This window comes from Chiloscyllium punctatum, chromosome 15, assembly GCF_047496795.1.
Source record: "Chiloscyllium punctatum isolate Juve2018m chromosome 15, sChiPun1.3, whole genome shotgun sequence".
Taxonomy (NCBI): Eukaryota; Metazoa; Chordata; class Chondrichthyes; order Orectolobiformes; family Hemiscylliidae; genus Chiloscyllium; species Chiloscyllium punctatum.
In genome coordinates this window covers 186,595-214,524 of record NC_092753.1, presented here as the reverse complement: position 1 = coordinate 214,524, position 27,930 = coordinate 186,595, and the positions used below count along the sequence as shown (strand labels likewise).

The following is a 27,930-nucleotide window of genomic DNA, read 5'->3' as shown; positions in this document are numbered from 1 at the left end:
GGGTGCAAATTAAGGTGTGAAGGGAGAGAACTCGACTGAGAACAAAAGTGATCAGGACACAGACAAGCCAAGACTTAAGCTGGGTGGAGAATGTAAGGAAAATGTAGTCTAAACATCATGCATTAGGTTCTGAAGTTGTGGGATTCAGTATTGAGACATAGCTTAAAGAGAAATAAGCTCAGAAATTTTAATCATTAATTCAAAGAGTTGCTTATCTCCCCAGTAATAATGTTGTCACTGGTAACATGAGGAGAATTGACTGTTTAACCACCATTTATCAATTATAAAGTGACAGTTACCACAACAGGTTGTAAAAGGCATCTTAGTTAACTAATCTTTTTTTTGATGAAATTACAGTAGTGTTTTTCTGAGTGGCCAGTTTGAGATTGCCATAATTAAGGCAATTAGATCAAACAATTATTCTTTATTCAGTCCTCCTTTTGTGTCATCATGTATCTTAAAGGAGACATGAATGGCAGAGTGAGCATAATCTTGTCAGTTGATGCACCTTAGTGAGAAGGAGCTCAATTACATTTGTACGGACATTGAAACAAACATTTGTTCATTAATGTACAAAATCAACTTTCAAAATCTCTCAATCACCTATTTGTAATTACTGGCCCCAGGTGAAATGGTCATCTTGGTAAAGGCATTTCTTGTGAAAGATAACAAGCAGTCAGATCAAATAGGCTTAATTTTCATCTTGACATTCAAAGTGGGAAATCTGGTGAAGTGGTGTTTTTTTTTAACCACCCAATGTTAGTGATTAAGAAAACCAGTTGAGGAATTTAAATGTTTCAATCTGATAGTGCAAGCTCTAAATCTGTTGAAGTGGTAAATTAACACCAGTTTTGCAATGTTGTGACGGGCCTCAGCTCAAATCACATTTCCAGTACCTGCCCTATTTGATGAAAAAATATGATCTGATTTGAAATGCACAACATGATGAGTTGATGAGAGTAGTGCTGATAGTAATTATTTAGAAGGGCATTGTATAAATACTGGAGAAAGAGTAATTTCCAGGTTTATATGGGAGGAGCAGCAGAATGGGATTAATCCAGCAGATCTTTGATAAAATATATTAGGTGTTTCTTGCAGTTCTGAATGATTCAGAATTTCAACACGTTTCTTACACTCAAAATATTTCCAAACAGCACATTTTCAGTACCTGTTGTTATCTGTGGAAGTGATGTCTCAGTGTTTGTCGTAATGTTCACTGCAAGAGAAGGACATGATTTCAGATCAGACAATCACCAGCTTCACTGTGTCCTAGACATTACTTAGTAAATTGTCCATGCATTATTGAACAGGCATTTATTTTCACAGAACGATCTACTTATCATTTTATTGTAAAATGTCTTTTTTTCTGTTTGACCTATCATAGGAGATTAATGTCCTTCAAGTTAATTCTCCTGGATTTGAGGTCCAACCCTCTTTACTTTCAGCACAGTACTTTCTGTTCCTTTTCTGTTTATTGGCTTGAAACTTATGAGTTCTCTTGTCTGCTCTATGCTGTTCTTGCATGCAGCTTGTAATGTCTTTGCTATTTTAAGTTAGATACAATTTCTAGTGGTTCAGCGTGAGGCTGACTGCTGTCAGTCATTCAAATTTGAAATGGGCTTTTAGATAGGGCTGATATGACTTAGTTCTGAAATGCAGTTTACAAGGAAATCCTAGTTTTGTCAGGTTCTGCACTGTGGGAAGTTCTGCATTGCTGTTATCCTTTATATGCAGCAATTCTCCTTAACCTTCAAGCTTGGTAATGCTGGTTTCTCCCTTGTTCTGCTTTTAGTTTAAAGGAGAAATCCACTGCACATCATGTAATAAAAGTCATGAGTTACTGAAACGTAACACAAATGAGGCACATAGATTCTGTTTACTTGAAGAGCTCTGGTAGGTTTATTTAGATTAGACCAACAGGAGGCTGGAAGAAGGCATCAATCCATTGGGAGGTGGAGAAGCTGACGTTCCTGAAGGAGAGTTATACCTGAAACATTGACTTCTCCACTTCCTGATGCTGCCTGGCTTGCTGTGTTCTTCCAGCTCCTACTTTGAAATTCAGCATCTGCAGGTATTTGTTTGTCTCTAATTAGGTTTATTTAGGTGGTAGGGCTTGTATGCTTGTGGCAGGCCAGTTTATACTGAGACAGCCAAGCACTTGTACATCTGTACAGGGGCTTTTATTGTTGAGATAGGGGTACACATTTAGCTTGCCTTACTGGGCAAAAACTCTTTAGCGTTATGATACAGCCAAGCAGCTTCTGTGGTTTCAATAATCTTGCAGAAAGCCCCTGGAGAAACTCTGACAAAGAGTCACCTATCCTCGACACATTAGCTTATTCTCTCTCCATGGATGCTTTCTGACGCATTGTGATCTCTGGCATTTGTTGTGTTCAGTCCTGGAGAAACTCAGCAGGCCCTGGCAACATCTCATTTCAGACTAGAAACATTAACTACATTTCTCCCTCTGTAAATGCTGCCAGGTCTGCTATGATTTTTCAGCATTTTCTGTTTTTAGTTTAGATATTCCAGCATCTGCAGAACTTTTATTGACTCCTATTGGTGCATTTGCTTTTTAGTGCAGAAGAAGAGGCAGAAGGTTATGGTGATGGAAAACAAATAAAATTGAATTTATCGATCAGCAATGAGGTGGGCACATCATTGTATATCATGTCACTGAGCCAAGTCAATACCAGCAATGTATCAGAAGTGTTCATAGCGTATACACTGCAGCTGCTTGAAGCAAATGACCATGTGCGGAAGTGAAAAGGGCAGCATCACTCAGTGTCTTTTAAGGGAGCCTAATGTCAGTCAGGAAGTACCACAGCAGCCAGGCACCTGGTCAGATACCAGTCGGAGAGCTAGCCACCATCAGTCAGGGAGTTTACGAGTCCAAAGGTAAATGATCGTGCAACCCAGGACTGAGCATCAGAGAGTCCAAGATCAAATAGAAGCAGACCAGGGAATATCGGTAGGCTCCATGGGGTGGCTCACAGTAACTTGGTCCTGTTGTGTTAAGTCATTCCAGAGGGTGGGAAGTGGAACTCAAGCCTTTAATGATCAGGGAGTTCATCAGGCACCATGGGGAAAACTGGTCGATCATGGCTGGAAATGGGATTCATTGTAAAGGCATGTGAACTGACTAAGTCAATAATAAAACATATCAAGAACTTTCTGGTGGGGAGGGGGTCTATTTCAACAACAAGCTTCTTGCATTCTTAATATTTACAATCAGCACATTTGTAGTATTTAAAATCATAGAATCTTACAGTACAGGAGAGGTTTTTCAGAGCATCAAGTCCGTACTGCCTTATCTGTATGTGATGCCACTTTACCTGCACTAGGCCCACAGCCTTGAATGTTGCCCCACTCCTCCATGTACCTTTCAAAAGTTGAGAGTTTTCCCACCTCAACTGCCCTCCCAGGTAGTGCATCCAGACTCCTACCACCCTCTGGGTGAAAGTGGTTTTCCTCAAATTCCTTGTAAACCTCCTGCCTTTCACTTTAGAATTATGCCCACTTGTTACTGACCCTTCAACTGAGGGGAACAGCTGCTATCTATTCATCCTGTCTGTGCCTCCACATAATCTCTGTGCCTCCAAAGAAAGCAAACCAAGCTTAGCCAGTCTCTTTTCATAGCTGAAATGATCTACTCCAGGCAACATCTTGGTGAATCTCTTCCAGTGCCTTCCGATAGCGTGGTGACAAGAACTGCACACAGTCCTCTTCCTGTTGCCTAACCAGAATTCGGTACTACTCCAACATAAATCTCCCTGCTCTTATAATCTCTGCCATGGCTGATAAAGGCAAGTGTCCCATATCCTTTCTTAACTACCCTATTAACCTGTTCTGCCACCTTTGGGGATCTGTGGCAAACACCCCTAGATCCCTCTGTCCCTCTGAGCTTCCTAGTGTCTGGCCATTGATTGAGTACCCCCTTGTCTTATTCCTTCTTCCAAAGTGCATCACCTGTTGTGATCTGTGGAGACGATGTCCCATTGGTAAGCATGGGGTCCCCTGGAATGGAAGAACATAATTTCAGAGCAGAAACTCAACAGCCTCAGGCTGACTATGGCATTACTTTGTAAATTATACATAGAATTTTGTAAGCTACTTGAGGGTTTGATTGCAAAGTATGACTTTTTTATGAATTGATAATTTCTGCACCTTTCCTTCCAAGTCTTTATTTGAAATGGACTCAACACAAAGAGAAATAATGTTAGAAATTTTCATTTGAGTGTTAAGAGTCATGAACCTCCTCATTAAAGTTGTTGATCTTCTGAGAAATGATTACTTTCTCTGGGTATTGGAGGCAGTGCAAGAGGAAGTTCACTAGGTTGGTTCCAGACTTGGAGGGATTTTCTTTTGAGGAGAGGTTGAGTAGGTTGTGTTTGTACTCATTGAGGTTGAGAAGCAATAGAGGTGACTAATTTGAAACATAGAAGGTTCTTAAGGGAATTAATGGGGAAAGGGAGGAAAGGTTGTTTCCCCTTGTGAGAAAATCTAGGACCAGGTACCTAAATTTTAGAATAAGGGGTTGTCAAGTTAGAATGGAGATGAGGGATTTATCCGCTAAGAGAATAGTCATTCTGTGGAATTCTTGACCAGAGGGGATTGTGGAGGCTAGGTTGGTAAATATACTCAAAGCTGAGGGACAAAGATTTTTAATCTTTAAGGGAAATCAAGGATGAAGGGGATAAGAGAGAATGTTGAATTAAGGATTATCAGATCAGTCATGAACTCACTGGTGGAACAGACTCAAATGGCTGAATGGCCTACATCTTAGGGTGCTCAGTGCACTGCCAGTTATAAACTCACAATTTGATCAAGAATTCCTAAGAGGTGTGTTTTAAACACAATTCACTGATGGTTTATTATTATAAAAGCTATACTTTTGTTTTTCTGGTGTCCAACTAGTTACTATGGTCATGTGATAATTAAGGGATGTAAATCTTACAATTACTTCTCTATCATAGAACACGCTTTTATAACATCATGCATCTTAAAGGAGATACTCATGGTTAATTTAGAGAGTAGGCAGAAATTGTGAATTGATGTCCATTAGGGAGAAGGAGATCAAATATACTTACACAGAAACAAAAATCAAATTTGTTCACTAATATATAGAAACAACTTTCAAAACTTACTACTTCAAATAGCTATTTGTTATTACCTGTCCCAGAAGAGCCAGTCTTATTGATAACAGGATTTCCTGTAAAAGACGACAAACAGTTAGATCAAATGTGCTTGATTTCCACCTCGATAACCCGATGGGATAACCTGGTGGAATGGGGTTTTATAAACTAGCACAATGTCATAGCTAACTGAGGAGCTTAAATATTCCAATCTGATAGTGGAAGCTCTGTAAATCCACCATAATGGCAAAGGATCCACAACTAATATCATTAATATTATAATCTACATGAAGAGTCCAATTTTGCTATCACATTTTCACAATTCATGCAGCTGACACTATCTTCATTACACCATCAGTTCAGCAGTAGGTGTTCTGCTTTGACACAAATAAAGTGAACTAACGTAATCTCAGAAATCACATTACTCAATGTGCCCAGTTTGATGAGAAAATCTGATAGAATGTGGAATGCACTACACGATGAGTTGGTGGAAGCAGTTCTGACAAATGTGAAAAGGAAACCACATAAATACTGGGATTAGAGGAATTTTCTTATGAAGAGCAGTTGAGTAGCTTGGGTTTGTAGTCATTGGAATTTAGAAGCATGAGAGGTAACCATTGAAACATAGGAGATTCCTCGGGGTCTTAACAAAGAAGATGCTTGAAAGACTGCTTGCCTCTAGGAGAATCTAGGATGCAATGGCATATCTCAGAGTAAGGGGTCACCAAGTTATGACAGAGATGGGGAAGAAATTATTCTCCAGAGAATTGTCCTTCTGTGGAGTTCGTTATCACTGAAGGGTTCAATATGAGTCATTGAATATATTCAAGGCTGAGATGGACAGATTATTAATCTTAAAGTGAAATCAAAGGTTCGAGACTAAGGCAGGAAAATGGAGTTGAAGGTTATCAACTATGATCACAATGGCTTGGATGAAAAGGCCTTTTGCTGATCCTACATCTTAAGATCTCTGCACATCTACCATTTACACACTCACATTAACACTTAATTACCACCACAGCTTTTCTGGATGTCTAACACAATTGATTATGCTTGTGTGATCGTCAAGGGGCTTCAATCTGACAATTACTTCCTCTCTATCTAGTCTTCCCTTTTCTATCATTGTGCATTTTTAAGGAGATACCAGTGGCATATGTAGAGAGTGGGCAGAGTTTGTCAATTGATGTGCATTCGTGAGAAGGAGTTCATATGCATTTATGCAGTCATAGAAACAAAATCACATTTGTACATTAACGTATAGAATCAACTTACAAAACTTAATCCCTCAAACATCAGTTTGTAATTACCTGTCCCAAATGAGATGGTCATTTTGGTAAATGAATACCCTGTAAAAATGACAAATGGTTAGATTGAATATGCTTATTTCCATCTTGGTAGCTGAAAGGACTAACTTTGTTGAGTTGAGTTTTATATATTAGCACATTGACATAGACAAGAAAACCAACTGAGCAGCTTAAATATTCAGTTTGATTGTGCTAGCAATAAAAAACAACTATAGTGGTAAATGAATCCCCAAAAAACTAACACCATAAAATTATCCATGACATGACACTGTTGACTAATCTATATGAAAAATCCAAACTCAAAATTACATTTTCACAATTCATGCCATGGGAGTTTGGCTTCTCTGTATCATCAGAGCATCTGTACTCTCTGTTTTGAAACAAATAAAGTGAACAGACACAATCTCAGAAATCACATTTCTAAGGTGTGTTCTGTTTAAAAGGAAAATGTGATATGATCTGAAATGCACACATGATATAAAAGCAGACATTGCTGGAAAATCTGAACTCAACTTGCATTCTGAAGAAGTGTCACTAAACTTGAAACATTAACCCTGATTTCTCACTACAGATGCTGCCAAACCTACTGAGATTTCCCTCTGTGGAGAGAAATCAGGGTTAATGTTTCGGATCTAGTGACCCTTCTTCAGAATGCAAGTTGAGTTCAGATTTTCCAGCAATTCCTGTTTATGTTCTGACTGCCAGCAGTTATTTCCGTTTTTTTATTTAGTACACTACATGATAAGTTGGCAGAAGCAGTTCTGATGCTAAAGGTGAAAAGGAAATTGGATAGATGCTGGAAAAGGAAAAATCTCCAGGTTTGTGTGGAAAGAGCAGGAGGGTGCAAATAATTGAGCAGCTATTTCAAACATCCTATATTGGCTTAATAAATCCCACAAACTCCTTCTGTCCTGTTTGATTTGATAAACAAAATGCACCAGTGATTCTAAATTGTTTAATTTTAACAACTGGTTTTTGTTTGCATTCTTAACATTTCCAAAGAGCACATCTGCAGTACCTGTTGTGTTCTGTGGAGATGATGTCCCAGTAATAGTCATGTTCACTGTAAGAGAAGGATATGATTTCAGATCAGACAATCAACACCCTTACCCTAATGATCTCACAGGATATTAGCACTTTACCTTTATATTACTATTCATTATTGTGAACCTTTAAGGGATTGAGGAAACCAAAATGGATGGAAGGGGAAGATTAATGATGAGACAGTAAACATAAATGTGTTTGTACAATAATTAAATAAAAATTATACTGCGTCCATCAGTATATACCTGTCATTTTCAACTTTAAAATGATCAATGCATTCAAAATGAATACAAGGAGGTAGAAATGGAAGAGGAATTTCCTCTTTAAAAAAAGGTTACAGGAGGATAGTTTTGATCTTCTGGTGATTTTCATTTTCATCACTTAGAAAACAACTTGGTGGAACTGCCTTCCAGAAAAACCAGATCGAACTTAATGGATAATGTTTGAGCCCATATGATGGTTTAATGCTCTTCTTACAAAGACTAGGCTGACACTTCCTTCCCGGAGAAAGTGAGGACCACAGATGCTGGAGATCAGAGTCGAGAGTGTGGTGCTGGAAAAGTACAGCAGGTTAGGCAGCATCCAAGGAGCAAGAGAGTCGATGTTTAGGGCATAAGCCCTTCATCAGAAATGACATTTCCTTCTGCAAATATTGGTAGTTCCAGAGCTGACTGCACTGGTGATGGGACAACATTAAGTGAACATAACTGACTGTGTGTCTTTTCTTTCTTGGAGCACGGTGCAATTTAAATGAGATGCTGGAGCCAAATAAACAGGGGGATAGAATGTGTCAATCAATGAGGAGAAACATTAGCGTGCAGTTGTCAATCTGAATATTTAAATTTCTCAATTTGCAATTTTCTGTGTAGGTGTGTGGTACTTTTAGGAAAGGAATTTGTGATAAAAGATTACAAGCTGTCAGTTTGGTTGTGGTAATCTCCGTCTTTGACAAACTGTGAGGTGGTCATTTATGGAAGCCACTAACGCTCAGTAGCAGCAGTGTGTGCTACCTCCAAGATACACTGCAGAAATTCACCAAAAATCCTGAAACAGAACCTTCCAAATCCATAATCACTTCCATCTAGAAGGACAATTTCAGCAGATATATGGGAAGACCATCACCTGCAAGTTTCCCTCAACTCACTCACTGTCCTGACATGGAGATATATTGCTGATCCTTCCCTGTTGCTCAGCCAAACTCCTAGAAGTGTCTCCCTGACAGCATTGTGGGTCTAGTTATAGCTGATGGACTGCAGCAGTTCAAGAAAGTAGCTCACCACCATCTTCTGAAGAGCGACTAAAAATGGGCAATAAATTCTGGCCAGCCAGTGACCCTGATGTTTTGTTAGGTGGAATGATTAAAAATAATGGCTGTGATATATAATAGGAGTCAGCCTGATACTGCAAACACTCCACATTCTCTGAAATTTCAAAATTACTACCATCTCTGTTAAATTGCTAACCCCCTGGGCCATGATTATTGACCCAGTAATGTTGTAAATTGTAGTTCTTAGGTGAGACCAAGCTTTACAGTACCAGCTGGATTATTGTTGAAAATTATAGACAATAAGTCTGTAACTCCAGGCTTTACAGCTGTAAAGCCATCTAAAACTCAACCTGGTACCTTCACTACTCGATGCTGCAGATATTGGCTTCACTGCACCATTTTCCCAGGAGTTCTCTCTGACTGGAAACAACTAAAGTGAACTATTGCAATCACAGAAATCCCATTTCCTGTACTGGAGTTATTTGATGGAAAAATGTGATATGATCTGGAATGCACTACATGATGCAGTTCTGGGAAGAACTGTTAAAAGGAAATTGGATAAACACTGGGACATGAGAAATTTCCAGGATTACACAGTAAGTGCAGAAGTTTGGGAATAAAAGAGCTTTCTAATTACCTCTACAGGCACAATGGACTGAAGAGTCATGTTTTTTAATGTCTAATTCTAATATAAAACAACAGTAAATTCCTACATATCTTGAATGGGTCTGTTTTAACAACAGGTTGCTTACATTCGTAATATTTCCAAACAGCACATTTACAGTACCTGTTGTGTTCTGTGGAGCTAATGCCTAATAGGCATGGAATCCCCTCCAAAGGAAGTACATGATTTCAGATCAGAAATCAACAGCCTCATGCAGACTGTTGTGTTACTTTGCAAACTATGCCAAAATATAAACTACTTGGGGATTTGATTGCAAAATGGTATAATTTTTCATGCATTGATGAGTTCTGAACCATTCCTTCCAAGTCCATATTTGAAATGGAATCTGTCCCAAAGAGAAATAGTGTTGGATATAAATTCTAAGAGACTGATTAGATTCCCTTTAGTGTGGAAACAGGCCCTTCAGCCCAACAAGTCAACACCGACCCTCCAAAAGAGTAACCCATCCAGACCCATTTCCCTCTGACTAATCCACCTAACACTATGGGCAATTTACCTTGGTCAATTCACCTGACCTGCACACCTTTGGATCATAGGAGGAAACCCACATAGACACAGGGAGAATGTGCAAACTCCACACAGACAGTCCCCCGAGGCTGGAATTGAACCCAAGACCCTGGAGCCGTGAGGCAGCAGTGCTAACCACTGAGTCACTGTGCCACCCATTCAGCCTCTATGCAGCATGATCTCTCCTTCAAAAATGTTAATCTGCAGAAAAATAACTGCTTTTTCTGAGTATTGGACACAGTCCAGAGATGGTTCACTAGATTGATCCCAGGCTTGGAAGGATTTTGTTATGGGAGGTCGAGTAGTTTAGACTTGTATTCATTGGACTTTAGAAGCAAGAGACGTGCCTTTATTGAAACATAGAAAAGACTTAGGGGACTGGCAGCAAATAAACAGCGGGACAGAATGCATTAACTAAAGTGTATCAGTGAGAAGGAAAACAAGAGCATTCAATCATAAAAAAAACTGCCCATTTATATCTGCTTGTCAATTTGAATATTTAAATCTTTCAGATGATTTGCAATTTTCCGTTGCAGTGGAGCAAAACCTAATATGCAATACAGAATTGGCACCTGGCAAATTCAACTCACCACTTTCTCTGAGTGGCCTCCTTGTTGGTCATCAGGGACCAGCATCTAAAGGGGTACACCCCCCCAGATACCAGCCATACGCACTCTGCATTGATGGACATTGACACATACTGGGTGCCAATCTCTACAAACCCACATGACACATCACCAATTCATTTTCAATTGATGTGCATTAGCGAGAAGGAGCGCATGTACATTTCTACAAGTTGCGTAAACAAGAATCAAATTTGACCATAGATGTGCAGATGTAACCATCAAAATGTAAATGCCTCAAAGGTCTAGTTGTGATTACCTGTCTCAGGAGAGGTGGTCATATCACTGATGAAATTCCCTGTAAAAGATGACTAGTGGTTAGATTAAGTGTGTAGAGTTCCACCTTGACAATCAAAGAGGTGAACCTGGTAGAGCGGTGTTTTGACAAACAGCTGAAGGTCAAAGAATAAGAAAATTGAGGAGCTTAAACTGTTCCAATCTGATAGTAGTGTAGTGGCAAAATGTCCAATTGAATAATCCCATCAACATCCATGGTGTGATACAGTCAACATGTTACTGGGGTCACCAAGTTCAACTATAAGAGCTTGATTATTGTAAGAGAGAAAAATCAAAACTTATCATGGCACTTTTCCAGTATGATGGGAATATGATCTGGAATGCATGACATGTTGCACTGGTGGAAGCAATACTGGCACTAACTGTCAAAAGTGAATTGGATGAATACTGGGAAAGGAGAAACATCTAGAGTTATTAGAAAGAGCTGGAGAGCAGGAGTGGGAATAGTTGAACGACTCTTTCAAAATCTTTAGACTCAATGGACTGAACAGTGCCTTCTGTATTATTCAATAAATAAAGAGGTCAGAAGCTTCCTGTGGTTCTGAACAGCTCAACTTCAACAATTTTTTTTACATCCTTAATATTTCCAGAGAGTACATTTGCAGTACCTGTTGTGTTCTGTGGAGATGGTGTCTCAGTAGCAGTCATGGTGTTCACTATAAGGGGAGATAATTTCAGATCAGACAGATCAATGGCCTCACCCTGTTGACAACTACACTTTATAAATCATCTACACATTAGGACACAGGTAAATTACTTTCACAGAATGACAAAATTAAGGATTATAATGAAAATGTTCAACTTTTCATCAATTCGAGAGATACCGATTATTCCTTCCAACAGTGTGTTTAACCAAGTTTGTCAGTGCTGATTGGAAACGGCACCTTTTCCTGATCAAAAATAGATTGTTTGTTGTCAAAAGTCCACTTTTAAATTGAAACCCAGGCCAAACAAAACCAACTCTTGAAAGTTTAATACTACTAATGGCAAGGAGTTAACCCCATCAACTAAAGCTACAAGATTGACAGTTTTCAGGGGATAAAACATATGCATTAGGTTATATGCATGTTTCTATAAACAATACAAATCATATTAATGAACCCACTCCCCCCTGGTGTCATTACATGAGCTGGTGATATTTGCATGTTCTAACAAGACAATATGACCTGACTATTAATCTCGTGGCTCATCATTAGGAACCTTTAATGAAATGCAAATGGAAAAAAGGATTGGGGTTGTCAATACTTGCACAAAATGAATACAAAGGCATTTGTATCTTCATTAAATAGAAATCAATGTTTGTTCGTTTATATATAACTACGATTTTCAATTTTGAATTAGTCATAGAGTTAGTTCTGAAATGGATATAAGGTTGTAGAAATGAAAAAGATATTCCATGTTAAAAGTTTACAGGAGGATAGTTTTGGTGTGGTAGATTGTTATCATCATCACTTGGAAAATGGCCTTTCAGAGGCTCAAATCGAAGCTAGTGGATTACATCAGTACATATGATGGCAAGATGTGCTTTGTTTAACTACTTCACTGATGTTTTTCCTGAAATTGTTGGCATTTTCAGAACATGCTGTTCCATTGACATTGAGGTGTGATTCGACAATGCTAAGTGAACATTCCTGTCTCTGTGCCTATTCCTTGTGGGAGCTCTTTCATCTGTATCACAGTACAATTAGATACTGGTGGCCAATAAACAGGGAGGCAGAATGCATCAACCAAAGTACATCAGCAAGAAGGAGAATAAGGGCAGTCATTCAATTGTATATAAAAAAAGACTTTGTCCATTGATGTGCAGTTGTCAATTTGAACATTTCTAATTCTAAAATAAAATTCACAGTTATCCATCACAGATGGTGTGGCAGTGTTAGGAAAAGAATTTGTGGTGATATATTACAAGCAATTAGCTTGAATGAGTTCATTTCTATCTTGATAACTTGTAAAGTGGCCATTTATGGAACAAGTTTTATGTTGGAAACTTGACCACAATATGTAACAGGAACTAGTCAGATACTGCTAACTCTGATGTTAAAAAGATTATGAGCAATTCATTGGGAATATCAATGGTGTCGCTGACTCCCTCGGCCCATGACTTGTGGCCCCATCAATGTTATAAATTAGAACATAAGATCATAAGATCTATGAGCAGGAATAAGCCTTTGGCCAGTTGAGTCTGCCCCATCATACAATCGTGGCTGATATGTTTCTCAGCCCTGTTCTCCCTATAACCCTTGAACCCCTTGCTAATCAGCAACCTAAATATATCTGTCTTAAATATATTCAATGACTTGGCTTCCACAGCCCTCTGTGGTAATGAGTTCCACAGATTAACTACCCTCTGATTGAAAACATTTCTCCTCAGCTCAAGTCTAAAGATCATCACTTTACTCTGATGCTGTACCCCCAAGTCTTAGTCTCTTTTACTGGTGGAAACATCTTCTCTGCATCTACTCTATCCAGGCCAGTCAATATTCTGTAAGTTTCAATCAGATCCCCCTTATCCTTCTAAACACCATTGAGTACAGACTTACAATTCACAACTGCTCCTCATATGACAAGCACTTCACCCCCAAGGTCATCGTTGAAACCTTCTCTGGATCCCTCCAATGCCAGCACATTCTTCCTTAGATGCAGAGCACAAAACTGCTCACAACATTCCAAATGGAGTCTAACCAGAGCCTTATACAGCCTCAGCAGTGTTGTATTCTAGTCCTCTTAAAATTAATGCTAACAGTGAATTTGCCTTCCTAACTGCCAATGGTACCTGCAAATTTACTTTAAGAGAATCTTGAACTAGGACTCCAAAGTCCCTTTGTGCTTCAAATTTCTGAAGGTTTTTCCTGTGTACAAAATAGCCTAGAAATAGAAATGCCTCTATCTTCCTATCAAAGTGCATACCTCGTGCTTTCCCGCATTGTATTCCATCTGCCACTTCTTTGCCCACTTTCCTAGTTTGTCCAAGCCCTTCTCCAGCCTCCCAACTTCCTCATTATGACCTGCCCCTCCAACTATCCTTGTGTCATCTGCAAACTTACCCACAATGCTCTCAGTTCATTTGACCAAATTGTTAATGTATAACGTGAATAATGGTGGTCCCAACGCTGATCCCTGTGGAAGTCTACTAGTCACCAGCTGCAAGCTTGAAAATGATCCATTTATTCCCACACTCTGCCTTCTGCCAGTCAGCCAATGTTCTATCTATGCCAGTATGTTGCCCCTAATACAATGGGATCCTATCTTCCTGTGCAAAACCTTGTCTAAGGCCTTTTGGAAATCCAAATAGATCATGACCCCACTCTTTGCCTAACTTGCTTAACATATGACTATACATTTTGTCATTAGACTTCTACTCTATAAGAAATGTCAATGAACAACATGACACTTTCAAAATTCTTGGAACCAAAATTGGCTTTGTTGGATCTTTATCCCAGGAGTCTCGGTGGTTTTGAAAATTGCACTTACATATTATGATAATGTTTGGGAACTATATGTTTTTAATGAAAGAGCTGGAAACAATGCTGCATTAATCTAAAGAAAAACTTTACATGAGCAAAACTAATGTAATGTACAAAATCCCATGCAAGGACTGCACAAAACACTACATCGGACAAACAGGAAGACAGTTAACGATCCATATACACGAACACCAACTAGCCACGAAACGACACGACCAGCTATCCTTAGTAGCCACACACACAGACGACAAGCAACATGAATTCGACTGGGACAACACTACCATTATAGGGCAAGCCAAACAGAGAACAGCCAGGGAATTCCTAGAGGCATGGCACTCATCCGCAGACTCTATCAACAAACACATCGACCTGGACCCAATATACCAGCCACTACAGCGGACAGCTCGAACTGACAACCGGAAGCGGCAGAGACAGGCCACTATAAATGCCGGAGGAAACAGCACAGAAGCGCTTCACAGGAGGCTCCCAAGCACTGAGGATGTCACCGAGACAGGGGATGAAACGTTTGCAAGACAAATTCCAAGCTCAGCGAACAGAACCACAACAAAAGCTTTAATGGCTGTTTACATTATTTACAAATTAAACTGCTGCATTGACTTTATCAGAACATTTCCCTCTCAGGTTCCACCTACATATGATTTGACATTACTTGACATCATTGATGATGCAGACTAATAACGAGCATGATAGTTATTATACCCTTTCATTTTACCAAACAACTATTCACGTTTTAACCTTTTCAGAAGGCAAGTATTATGAAAATGTTTGTTACTGCAACCTCACTTGGACATGATCACCTATAAGCTCATCAGTTAATTTCCCCTTTTTATGTTCACCTGTGAGCTGGTACAAGTCATAGAGTCATAGAGATGTACAGCACAGAAACAGACCCTTCGGTCCAACTTGTCCATGCCGACCAGATATCCCAACTCAATCTAGTCCCATTTGCCAGCATCTGGCCCATATCCCTTCAATTCCTTCCTATTCATATACCCATCCAGATGCCTTTTAAATGTTGCAATTGTATTAGCCTCCACCACTTCCTCTGGCAGCTCATTCCATACACGTACCACCCTCTGAGTGAAAACGTTGTCTCTTAGGTCTCTTTTCTATCTTTCTCCTCTCATCCTAAACCTATGCCCTCTAGTCTGAACTACCCCACCCCAGTGAAAAGACTTTGTCTATTTATTCTATCCGTGCCCCTCATAATTTTGCAAACCTCTATAAGGTCACCACTCAGCCTCCGACGCTCCAGGGAAATCAGCCCTAGCATCTATTCAGCCTCTCCTTGTAGCTCAAATCTCCCAACCCTGGCAACATCCTTGTAAATCCTTTCTGAACCCTTTCGAGTTTCACAACATCTTTCCAATAGGAAGGAGACCAGCATTGCACACAACGTTCCAACAGTGACCTAACCAATGTCCTGCAACATGACCTCCAAACTCCTGTACTCTGACCAGCAAAGGAAAGTGTACCAAACACCTTCTTCACTATCCTATCTACCTGCGATTCCACTTTCAAAGAGCTATGAACCTGCACTCCAAGGTCTCTTTGCTCAGCAACACTCCTGAGGGCTTTATCTTTAAGTGTATAAGTCCTGCTAAGATTTGCTTTCTCAAGATGCAGCACCTCACATTTGTCTAAACTAAACTCCATCTGCCACTTCTCAGCCCATTGGCCCATCTGATCAAGATCCTGTTGTAATCTGAGGTAACCTTCTTCGCTGTCCACTACATCTCCAATTTTGGTGTTATCAGCAAATGTACTAACTATAACTCTTCTGCTTACATCTAAATCATCTACATAAAAGTTGAAAAGTAGTCGACCCAGCCCCAATCCTTGCGGCACTCCACTGGTCACAGGCCTCCACTTTGAAAAACATCCCTCCACCACCACCCTCTGTCTTCTACCTTTGAGCCAGTTCTGTATCCAAATAGTGAGTTCTCCCTGTATTCCATGAGATCTAACCTTGCTCACCAGTCTCCCATGGAGAAACTTGTTGAACGCCTCACTGAAGTCCATATAGATTATATCTATCACTCTGCCCTCATCAATCCTCTTTGTTACTTATTCAAAAATCTCAATCAAGTTTGTGAGACATGATTTCCCTCGTTTATAAAGCAATTAGTATTCACTTTGTTAATAAAGACAAAATACTGCAGAAATTTCAAATAAAACAGAGAGTGCTGGAAAAAGTCAGAAGACCTGGCTGTAATTATTGCACCATTAAATATATTCAAGGTTGAAATCGACTGTTTTTTTTAATCTGTAAGGGAATCATCAGTTGGGGAAATGGTAGAAAAGTGAAGTTCAGGACTATCGGTGTGATCAGACTTGAAGGATCAAATGACCCACTTCTGTTCCTATGTCTGATGGTCATCTAGAAACTTTCCAACCTAAACATTCAATTTACTGCTTTGTCTCCTCCTCTAGCTGTAAGATGACTTGTTTAAAGTCAATTAGCTGATCTTTTCATTATTTAACTGATATAGTTTTGTTTTTCTGGGTATCCAGTATAATTGACAGGCTCTTTTAAAAAACATGAACAGCCTCCTTCTGTCCTGTCTGAGTTAATAATAAATCATACCATGAGCTTCAGACAGTTCTCAATATCTCAAACTTCAGCAAATGGTTTCTTACATTCTTAATAGTTACAAAGAGTCTATTTTCAGTACCTGTTAGGTCCCATGGAGGTAATAAGCCAGTAACTGTCGAGCTGTTAACTGTAAGAGAAATATATGACTTCAGTTCAAACAATTAACAGCCAAACCTTGCTGTAGTTTTCATCTGTAACTTGTCTTTAGGTTAGGACACGGCCTAATTATTTTGATAAAATAAGGTCCTTAAGGACCATGTTGTAGAATGTTGAATTTTTCCTGAGTTTAATTGATACAATTATTCTCTTCAATAATGCATTTAACAAAATGTGTCTGTGCTAATCGGAAGCAACATCTATTCCCAATAGAAGTGATAGACAGTTTATGTGATTATGGTTGTACTGTATCTGTAGATCCAGAGGAGTCTGTAACCACTGGAGGGCAGCCTTAAAGCCAAGTCTTTTAAGTACTACAAAGGTGATGAAGATAAATTATTTTTACTTGAAAAGTTGTCATGACCTAGATTTCAAAATGTCATGTATTTCAATACACACAGCTGTCATTTTCAAAATAAAAATCTCTCAAATACCTATTTGCATTACCTGTCATAGGTGAAATGGTTGCATTGGTAAAGGAATTCCCTGTAAAAAAAAGATTACAAGTAGATGGGAAGGATGTAGGAGATTTTCTTTTGTACTGACTGAGGTGTGTTAAGATGTGCTTTCTAATAGCACTTAATAAATATTTCTTCTGCTATTATAGATGTTTTCTGAATATGCCATGCCAGTTGCACGCTGTTTTATGAGGTAATATTATGTGACAAATACTCTCTTTGTACAGAACTTTTACATGCAACTTAAAGGCAATGCTGATGGCAGAGAAACAGAAGGCAGAATCTGTAGAATTGACGCCCCAGCCATACATGTGGCATTCAATATAAGGATTTCATACCCAACATTCAACAGTTTCAAATTTTCTACTTATCTGTAACATTAGTTTTTAAATTGTCCACAGATTAGGATACATATGAATTTATATTTACAGAAACAAGCTCCTTATGTATCGTATTACTCTATTTCAACAAGTTATCGAATGTTCTGAACAGTTACAAAGAGCCCACTTTCTGTACCTGTTGTGTTTTGTGGAGATAATATCCCAGTAAGTGTCGTGCTGTTCTCTGTTAAAAAAAAACCTGATTTCAGTTAGGACAATCAACAGCTGAACCCTGCCTGCAATATCAACCTGTAAATTATCCACAGGTTAGTGCATGGCTAAAATTATTTTAATAAAGCAAGTTACTTAAGGACCATTGTGTGGAATGTTCAATTTTTCTTGAGTTTAATTGATTCAAATATTACCTTCAAAAATGCATGTTCGAAAGTTCACCTATGCTGGTGTGAAGCAACATCTATTCTCAGTTCAAATTTACAGACAATTTAGGTGATTATTGTTGTGTTCAATAGACAATAGGTGCAGGAGTAGGCAATTCTGCCCTTCGAGCCAGCACCACCATTCATTATTATCATGGCTGATCATCCTCAATCAGTATCCTGTTCCTGCCTTATACCCATAATCCTTGATTCCACTATCCTTAAGAGCTCTATCCAACTCTTTCTTGAAAATATCCAGAGACTTAGCCTCCACAGCCTTCTGGGGCAGAGCATTCCATACATCCACCACTCTCTGGGTAAAGAAGTTTCTCCTAAACTCTGTTCTAAATGGCCTACCCCTTATTTTTAAACTGTGTCCTCTGGTTCGGGACTCACCCATCAGCGGAAACATGCTTCCTGCCTCCAGAGTGTCCAATCCTTTAATAATCTTATTACGCCTCAATCAGATCCCCTCTCAGCCTTCTAAACTCAAGGGTATACAAGCCCAGTCGCTCCAATCTTTCAGCGTAAGATAATCCCGCCATTCCGGGAATTGGCCTCGTGAACCTACGCTGCCAGAATGTCTTTCCTCAAATTTGGAGACCAAAACTGCGCACAATATTCCAGGTGCGGTCTCACCAGGGCCCTGTACAGCTGCAGAAGGACCTCTTTGCTTCTATACACAATTCCTCTTGTTATGAAAGCCAGCATGCTATTAACTTTCTTCACTGCCTGCTGTACCTGCATGCTTGCTTTCATTGACTGATGTGCAAGAACACCTAGATCTTGTTGTACTGCCCCTTTACCTAATTTGACTCCAGTTAGGTAGTAATCTGTCTTCCTGTTCTTGCCACCAAAGTGGATAACCACACATTTATCCACATTAAACTGCATCTGCCATGCATCCGTCCACTCACCTAGCCTGTCCAGGTCACCCTGTATTCTCCTAACATCCTCCCCACATTTCACCCTGCCACCCAGCTTTGTGTCATCAGCAAATTTGCTAATATTACTTTTAATATCTTCATCTATATCATTAATGTACATTGTAAAAAGCTGTGGTCCCAGCTCTGACCCCTGCGGCACACCACTGGTCACCACCTGCCATTCCGAAAGGGAGCCGTTTATCACTACCCTTTGTTTCCTGTCAGCCAACCAATTTTTAAGCCATGTCAGCATTTTGCCCCTAATACCATGTGCCCTAATTTTGCTCACTAACCTCCTATGTTGGACTTTATCAAAGGCTTTCTGAAAGTCCAGGTACACTACATCCACTAGGTCTCCCTTGTCCATCTTCAGAGTTACATCATCAAAAAATTCCAGAAGATTAGCCAAGCATGATTTCCCCTTCATTAATCCATGCTGACTCTGACCTATCCTGTTACTGCTACCCAGATTTGTCGTAATTTCATCCTTCATAATTGACTCCAGCATTTTTCCCACCACTGAGGTCAGACTAACTGGTCTATAATTCTCTGTTTTCTCTCTCCCTCCTTTCTTAAAAAGTGGGACAACATTAGCCACCCTCCAATCCGCAGGAACTGATCCTGCATCTATAGAACATTGGAAAATAATCACCAACGCATCCATGATTTCCCAAGCCACCTCCTTCAGTACCCTGGGACCATCAGGCCCCAGAGATCAACCTTCAGACCTAACAGTCTCTCCAACACCAATTCCTGCCTAATATAAAATCCCTTCAGTTCAGGTCCTTCAGCCACTGTTACCTCAGGGAGATTGCTTGTGTCTTCCCCAGTGAAGACAGATCTAAAGTACCAATTCAACTCTTCTGCCATTTCTTTGTTCCCTGTAATAAATTCACCCGTTTCTGTCTTCAAGGGCCCAATTTTAGTCTTAACCATTTTTTTTTCTTTTCACATACCTAAAGAAGCCGTTACTATCCTCCTTTATATTTTTGGCCAGTTTACCTTCGTACCTTATATTTTCTTTGCGTATTTCCTTTATAGTAATCCTCTGTTGTTCTTTAAAAGCTTCCCAGTCCTCCGTTTTCCCACTCATCTTTGCTATGTTATACTTTTTCCCTTTGTCTTTATATGGTCCTTAACTTCCCTTGTCAGCCACGGCCACCCCTGCCTCCTCTTAGGATTTTTCTTCCTTTTTGAAATGAACTGATCCTGCATCTTCTGCATTATACCCAGAAATACCTGCCATTGTTGTTCCACTGTCATCCCTGCTAGGCTATTGCACCATTGAACTTTGGCCAGCTCCTCCCTCATAGCTCCATAGTTCCCCTTATTTAACTGAAATATTGTCACTTCCAATTCTCCCCTCTCCCTTTCAAACTGCAGATTAAAGGTTATTGTATTGTGGTTGCTGCTTCCAAATGGCTCCTTTACTTCGAGGTCCTTGATCAAATCCGGTTCATTCACAACACCAGATCCAGAATTGCTTTCTCCCTGGTAGGCTCCAGCACAAGCTGTTCTAAGAATCCATCTTGGAGGCACTCCACAAACTCCCTTTCTTGGGGTCCAGTACCATCCTGATTCTCCCAGTCTACCTGCATATTGAAATCCGCCATAACAACAGGCCAATTTCAGCTCCTTATTCAACTTACACATTACATCCAGTCTACTGTTTGGGGGCCTGTAGATAACTCTCATTAGGGTCTTTCTACCCTTAGAATTTCTCAGCTTTGTCCATACTGACTCTACATCCCCTGATCCTAGGTCCCCCCTGTGCAAGGGACTGAATATCATTTCTTACCAACAGGGCCACCCCACCCCCCTCTGCCAGTCAGCCTGTCCTTACAATAGCACGTATAGCCTAGAATATTCATTTCCCAGGCCCTGTCCACTTGAAGCCACGTCTCAGTTATCCCCACAACATCGTAACCGCCAATTTCCAAATGAGCCTCAAGCTCATCTACCTTATTTCTAACGCTTCGTACATTCATATATAATATTATTAATTTGTTATTCCCCTCACCCTTCCTATCCACCCCTATTTCACATGACCTCACGGCATGATCCTTTTTTGAGTTTTCTGCTCCATTGATTCCGTTGTCTTTCTTGACTTCTCTTGTTCTAACTTTCCCTTTAACTTCCTTCTTAAACTTCCAGTTTGTACCCCCCCCCCCCCCACTCCGCGGTTTAGTTTAAACGCAGCTGTGTTGCAGTGGCAAACCTACCTGCCAGAATGCTGGTCCCCCACCTATTAAGGTGCAACCCGTCCCCCAAATATAATTTATCCTTACCGCTAAACATACCCCAGTGATCCAAGAATTTAAATCCTTGCTTCCTGCACCAGTTCCCCAGCCACACATTCAAGTCCATATCTCCCTCTTCCTGTCCTCTCCAGCATGAGGAACTGGAAGCAAACAGGAGATAACCACCTTGGATGTCCTGCTTTTCAGCCTTCTTCCGAGTTCTCCGAAGTCCCGCTGTAGAATTTTCTCTCCTCTTCTTCCCGACGTCATTTGTGCCGACATGCACCACCATGTCTGACTCTTCACCTTCATCCTTGAGGATTTCCTGCAGTCTGCCTGCGATGTCCTTAATCCTGGCACCAGGAAGGCAACACACCATCCTCAAATCCCGCCTGTTGCCGCAGAAACCCCTTTCAGTCCCTCTCACTATGGAGTCCTCTATTACCACTGCTCTGTGTGATATCTGACTCCTCGGCTCTGCCTTCACGCCAATTTCTGATTGGCAGACCTGACCGCCTTTCGGACTGAGAAGTGACGTCTGTCTCTACGGTTTCCAAGAGATTCAACCTGTTCCTGACAGGTACTTCCCCTGGGGTCTCTTGCACTTATCTCATCTCTGCCTTCCTCATTGTCTTCTCCCTTCTACTCTCTTCTGGTATGCTTGGTGTAATAACCTCGCTGAAGGTCCTGTCCAGAAAGATCTCATTCTCTCAGATGAGCCTGAGGTCATGGAACATGATTTAGATTGATAGACATGAGAAAATACACAAGTTCCACAGATTGTCCAGATGAAATCTTCAATGTTTGGCCCAACTGCATAATCGTTTTATTTGCAGGGAACACTTTTTGCGATATTACCACATCATCTGTGACAGATAACTGTAATTGGTGTTCAGGAGATTTAAAATTTGAAAATGACAACTGGACCAGTTTGAAAATGATAACTTGATGTACAGTTGTCATTTTCAAATTTTAAATCTGCTTAACACCAATTTACAGTTATCTGTCACAGATGATGTGGCAATTTGCAGAAAGCATTTCCGACAAATAAAACGATTATAAACAGTTAGACTGAATATGGAAGATTTCATCTGGACAATCTATGGAATTCATCTGGTGCAGTGGCATTTTATCAAATTGACATGAAGGCAGAAATCACGTAGAATATACAATCTGTTCCAATTTGGTTCTGAGAACCGTCCACCTTCACTGATGTTGCATAACTAACATCTGTTGGTAACAGCCTGGGCTCATAATTTATACCACCAACAATGTCGTAGAATTTAGTTACTGTGTTACACCATGTTTTGCTGTAAGAGTTTGATTGGTCTAAGAAATTGTAGACAATATGTTCTGTCATTACACTTCTACTCTATAAGAAATATTAACACACAGCATAAGACTTCTGCATGACATGGAATCAAGATTGGCTTCACTGGAGTTTTATTCTCGTAGGTTTTGAAAATAGTGTTTATGCATTATGTTGTTGTTTGGGGACTATGTGTGTCTAATGAAAGAGCTGGAAACCATGCTGCTTTAATCTAAAGAAGAGAAGTTATTTGCTGTTGATGTTATTTACAACTTAAACCGTTGCATTGAGTTAATCAAAACATTTCCCTCTCAGGTTCCACCTACACGCGATCTGACATTACTTGACATAGAGTCATAGAGATGTACAACATGGAAACAGACTCTTTGGTTCAACCTGTCCATGCCGACCAGATATCCAAACCCAATCTAGTCCCAACCACCAGCACCCAGCCCATATCCCTCCAAACCCTTCCTATTCATATACCCATCCAAATGCCTCTTAAATGTTGCAATTGTACCAGCCTCTACCATTTCCTCTGGCAGCTCATTCCATACATGCACCACCCTCTGTGTGAAAAAGCTGCTCCTTAGGTCTTTTTTATATCTTTCCCCTCTCACCCTAAACCTATGCCCTCTAGTTCTGGAATTTTCTGACCCCAGGGAAAAGACTTTGTCTATTTATCCTATCAATGCCCCTCATAATTTTGTAAACATCTATAAGGTCAGCCCTCAGCCTCCAATGCTCCAGGGAAAACAGTCCCAGCCTGTTCAGCCTCTCCCTGTAGCTCAGATCCTCTAACCCTGGCAACATCCTTGTAAATCTTTTCTGAACCCTTTCAAGTTTCACAACATCTTTCCAATAGGAAGGAGACCAGAATTGCACACAATATTCCAACAGTGGCCTAACCAATGTCCTGTACAGCCGCAACATGACCTCCAAACTCCTGTACTCAATACTCTGACCAATAAAGGAAAGCATACCAAACGCCTTCTTCACTATCCTATCCACCTGCGACTCCACTTTCAATGAGCTATGAGCCTGCACTCCAAGGTCTCTTTCATTGCTGATGCAGACTAACAATGAGTATAATAGCTATTATAATCTTTGATTACATATCCTTAAGTCAATTGTTTTCCCAAACAACTATTCACATTTTAACCTAACTCTATTTTTGCCCTTCACAGTCTCTTAAAGTCATCGAGAAAAACAACTTAGAAACAGACACCTCGGTTCAACCAATCTGCATTGACCATGTCCCCAAAATAAAACTGTCCAACCTAATTGCACCTTGTCCATATGCCTTCAACCCTTTCCTATTGATGAATTTATCCAAATATCTTTTAAATGTTCTAACTGTACCTGCATCTACCACTTACTCTGGCATTTCATTCCAGACACGAACCACTCTTAATGTAAAAAAGTTGCCACTCAACACATTTTAAAATCTGTCTCCCTCATCTTAACAAATGCCCCTGAGTTTGGAACATGACATGGTCTTTGATAGAAAAGACACTCCTCCTCATTTGTAAAATTTAAGATTGGAGTTCCTGCAATGTGCCAGAGGTTCTACATACCAAAAGTCTTCTGGGGGGTTAACGACTTCTCCTAAGAAGGATAGGTCTCACTACTTATAAACATTGATCTCTTAGACATTTGCAGATTGCAAAGGTTCAGGTTTCACATACGTGCCCCATGGACAGTAGTCTCCTCCTGCTTTCGCAAAACATTCTCAAGTGGCCCATCTCATGGCACGCAGCATTCACACTGTGGCAAATGTCATGCCTATAATGCTACTCTTTCACCTCAGCTTGAGCATGGAGTTAAGGCAATGGCTGCACCATTTACTCACTCCTTCTGATTTATTGCCAACGTTGGACCATGTGAAATTTGCTGGTCTGGTGAATTATTCTGTTTGATTTGCAAAGTTCAATCTGCCTGCTATTGTCACAGCTTTGGCCAATGAAAGATTCACTGCAAATGGCAAGTATTGTGAAAATGTTTGATCCTGCAAACCAACATGGATAATGGTCCCCTATGAGATTATCACTTCATTTCCCCTATTTACAGTTAGCTATGAGCTGCTGCAGCTCGTTTATAAAGCAATCAATATTCTTTTTATTAATAAAGATAAAATCCTGCAGATAATGATAACCTTAAATAAAACAGACCGTGTCAGAGAAAATCAGCAGATCTGGGCCATTAAATATATTCAAGGCTGAAGTGGCCTTTTTAAAATCTGTAATGGAGTGAAATGCTGAGGAAATGGCAGAAAAGTGGAGTTGAGGATTATCGGATGGGTTGTGATCAGACTTGAAGAACCAAATGATCTACTTCTGTTCCTCTGTCTGATGGTCTTCTAGAAACCTACCAACTATACACTCAATTTACTGCTCAGTCTCCTCCAATGGCTGCAAGATGCATCGTTTAAAGTCAGTTAGCTGATTGTTTCATGACTTAGAAGGTACAGCTTTTGTTTTTCTGGGAATCCAGTATAATTGAAGAGTTCTTTGAAAAAAACCTGTGCAGGGGACTAAAAGTCTGCTTCTCTCCTGTCTGATTTGATAATAAATCACACCTTGAGCTTCTGGCTCAAATTTGATCAAAAGGTTTCTTACATTCTTAATAGCTACAAACAGCCCATTTTCAGTGCCTGTTCTATCCTGAGAAGTTGATGAGCCAGTCACTGTTGAGCTGTTAACTGTAAGAGAAATACATTACTTCAAATCAAACAATTAACAGCCGAACCCTGCCTGCAGCATTCATCTGTAATTGTCCTCTGGTGAGGTCATGGCCAAATTAGAGTCATAGAGGTGTACAGCACCGAAACAGACCCTTCAGTCCAACCCGTCCATGCTGACCAGATGTGCTAATTGGAAACATTCCCAGTACAGGTGATAGACAGTTTATGTGATTGTAGTTGTAATTATATATCTAGAGGGCCTTGTAACCACTGGAGGGCAGCCTTGAAGCCAAGTATTTTAAGTAGTAGAAAGATGTGAAAGATAAATTAATTTTATTCAGAAAGTTGTCATAGCCCAGGTTGCAAAGAGAACCAATTTCATGCATTTCAATCAACATACAACTGTCACTTTCAAAATCAAAATTCCTTAAACACCTATTTGCATTACCTGTCATGGGTGAAATGGCTGCATTGGTAAAGTAAAGGACGTAGGAAATTTTCATTAATACTGACTGTCATGTGGCAAGTCATGCTTTACAAAGAGCTCATTTTCTGTACCTGTTGTGTTTGGTGGAGATGATGTCTCAGTAAGTGTTGTGGTATTCTCTGTAAGAGAAGTGTAAGACTTCAGTTCATACAATCAACAGCCAAAACCTGCCTGCAGCATTCATGTGTATATTGTCCTCAAGTTAGGATACAACTAAAATAATTTTAATATACAAGTTACTGAGGGACCACTGTGTGGAATGTTCAATTTTTCTTGAGTTTAATTGATAGAATTAATCCCTTCAACAATGCATTTAACAAAGTGTGTTGGTGCTGATTTGAAGCAACATCTATCCCTATTTAGGTGATTATGGTGGTATTTATGGGTCTGGAGGAAACTGTAGCTATTGGAAAGCAATTTGCATTGATCAGAAGGAGAAAATATGCATTCAACAATGTGGAAAAAGTTATCCATTCATATCCGGTTGTCATTTTCAAATTTTAAATGTCCTGAACAACAGTTTACAATTATGTGTCATACATGATGTAGTAGTATTACAAGATGTCTTCCCTACAAATAAAAAGATAATAAGCAGTTAGGCCAAACATGGGAGATTTCACCTTGACAATCTGTGGAATTCATCTGGTGCAGTAGCCTTTTGTCGAATCGACATGATGGCAGAAACCAGGTGGAATGTATAACCAGTTCCAATTTGATTTTGAAAACCGTCTGCCTTTACTGATGTTACAAAAATAACATCTGTTGCTAACAGCCTGGGCCCAGAATTTATGCCACTATCCATCTATTAGAATTTAGTTATTAAGTTTCACCAAGCTTTTATTGTAAGGATTTGGTTGTTTTAAGAAATTATAGACAACATGTTTTGCTACTGTATAAGAAATGTCAATTCACAACATGACACTTTCACAACTCATGGAACCAAGATTGGCTTCGCTGCAGCTTTATCCCAGTAGCTTTGGTGGTTTTGAAAACAGTGCTTATGCATTACGATGTTGTTTGGGGAATATATGTTTCCAATGAAAGAGCTGGAAACTATGCTGCTTTAATCTAAAGAAAACCATTTATTGGCTGTTTACATTATTTACAAGTTAAACTGTTGCATTGAATTTATCAGAACATTTCCCTCTCAGGTTCCACAGACACATGATCTGACATTACTTGACATCATTAATGATGCAGACTAACAATGAGCATAAGAGCTATTATAATCTTTTCTTTTAATATACTCTTAAATCCTTCATTACACCAAACAATTAATTTCCTTTTAACTTGACCCTATCTGACCCTATTTCTATCCCACAGAGTCTCTTGTGCCCTGAAACTGAATGGAAGTCTGTTGGAGAAATTTAAGCTCCAGCCATGATATGACACCTCTCTTCCTTTGTCAAATATAAAATCTGAGTTCCTGCCATGAATCAGAGTGTCCCATAGAGATATCTTCTGTTTGTTTTTTTTGGGAAGGGGAGGGGGTTAACCTTTTCTCCCTTTAGTTTCATTGACCTCTCAGATACTTGCAGATTGGGATGGTCAGATTTTAGGGGAAAATGGCATTTCAGTGAAGCTGTTTTTCCACCTCAACTTAAACACAGAGAAATGGCGATGGCAACACCAGCTTCTCACTGCTTCAGCTCTATTGCCAATTCTACAAATTGGACCATGTGAAACTTGCTGGTCCGGTGAATTGCTCTGTTTGACTTGCAAAGTTCAATCTGCCTGCTATCGTCACAGCATTGGCCAATGAATTATCCACTGCAGATGGCAACTATTGTGAAAATGTTTGATCCTGCAAACCCATTTGGACATGGTCTCATATGGGCTTATCACTTCATTTCCCCTATCTATGGTTATCTATGAGCTGGTGCAGAGAATTTATAAAGCAATCAATATTCTCTTTATTTGTAATACAAAATACAGCAGATAATGGAAATCAGAAATAAAAACAGACAGTGC

The 27,930-nt window shown here is 39.8% G+C and overlaps 1 protein-coding gene across 19 annotated transcripts in view; it reads right to left on the bottom strand.

The window, feature by feature from the left end:
* LOC140485969 (uncharacterized) overlaps window positions 1-27,930 on the bottom strand; it is a 208,805-nt gene that overhangs the window by 73,728 nt on the left and 107,147 nt on the right. For 18 of the 19 annotated variants that reach the window (XM_072584407.1, XM_072584420.1, XM_072584413.1 and 15 more), the window contains 11 exons: window positions 26,031-26,078; window positions 18,074-18,121; window positions 17,547-17,585; window positions 17,023-17,070; window positions 11,471-11,518; window positions 10,825-10,863; window positions 7,458-7,502; window positions 6,443-6,481; window positions 5,174-5,212; window positions 3,970-4,017; window positions 1,169-1,216 (listed from right to left, as the gene is read on the bottom strand). In XM_072584407.1, coding sequence (XP_072440508.1) covers window positions 1,169-1,216; window positions 3,970-4,017; window positions 5,174-5,212; window positions 6,443-6,481; window positions 7,458-7,502; window positions 10,825-10,863; window positions 11,471-11,518; window positions 17,023-17,070; window positions 17,547-17,585; window positions 18,074-18,121; window positions 26,031-26,078 — 489 coding nt within the window. The remainder of the gene's footprint in view (window positions 1-1,168; window positions 1,217-3,969; window positions 4,018-5,173; window positions 5,213-6,442; window positions 6,482-7,457; window positions 7,503-10,824; window positions 10,864-11,470; window positions 11,519-17,022; window positions 17,071-17,546; window positions 17,586-18,073; window positions 18,122-26,030; window positions 26,079-27,930) is intronic. The other variant, XM_072584411.1, reaches the window with a different exon arrangement.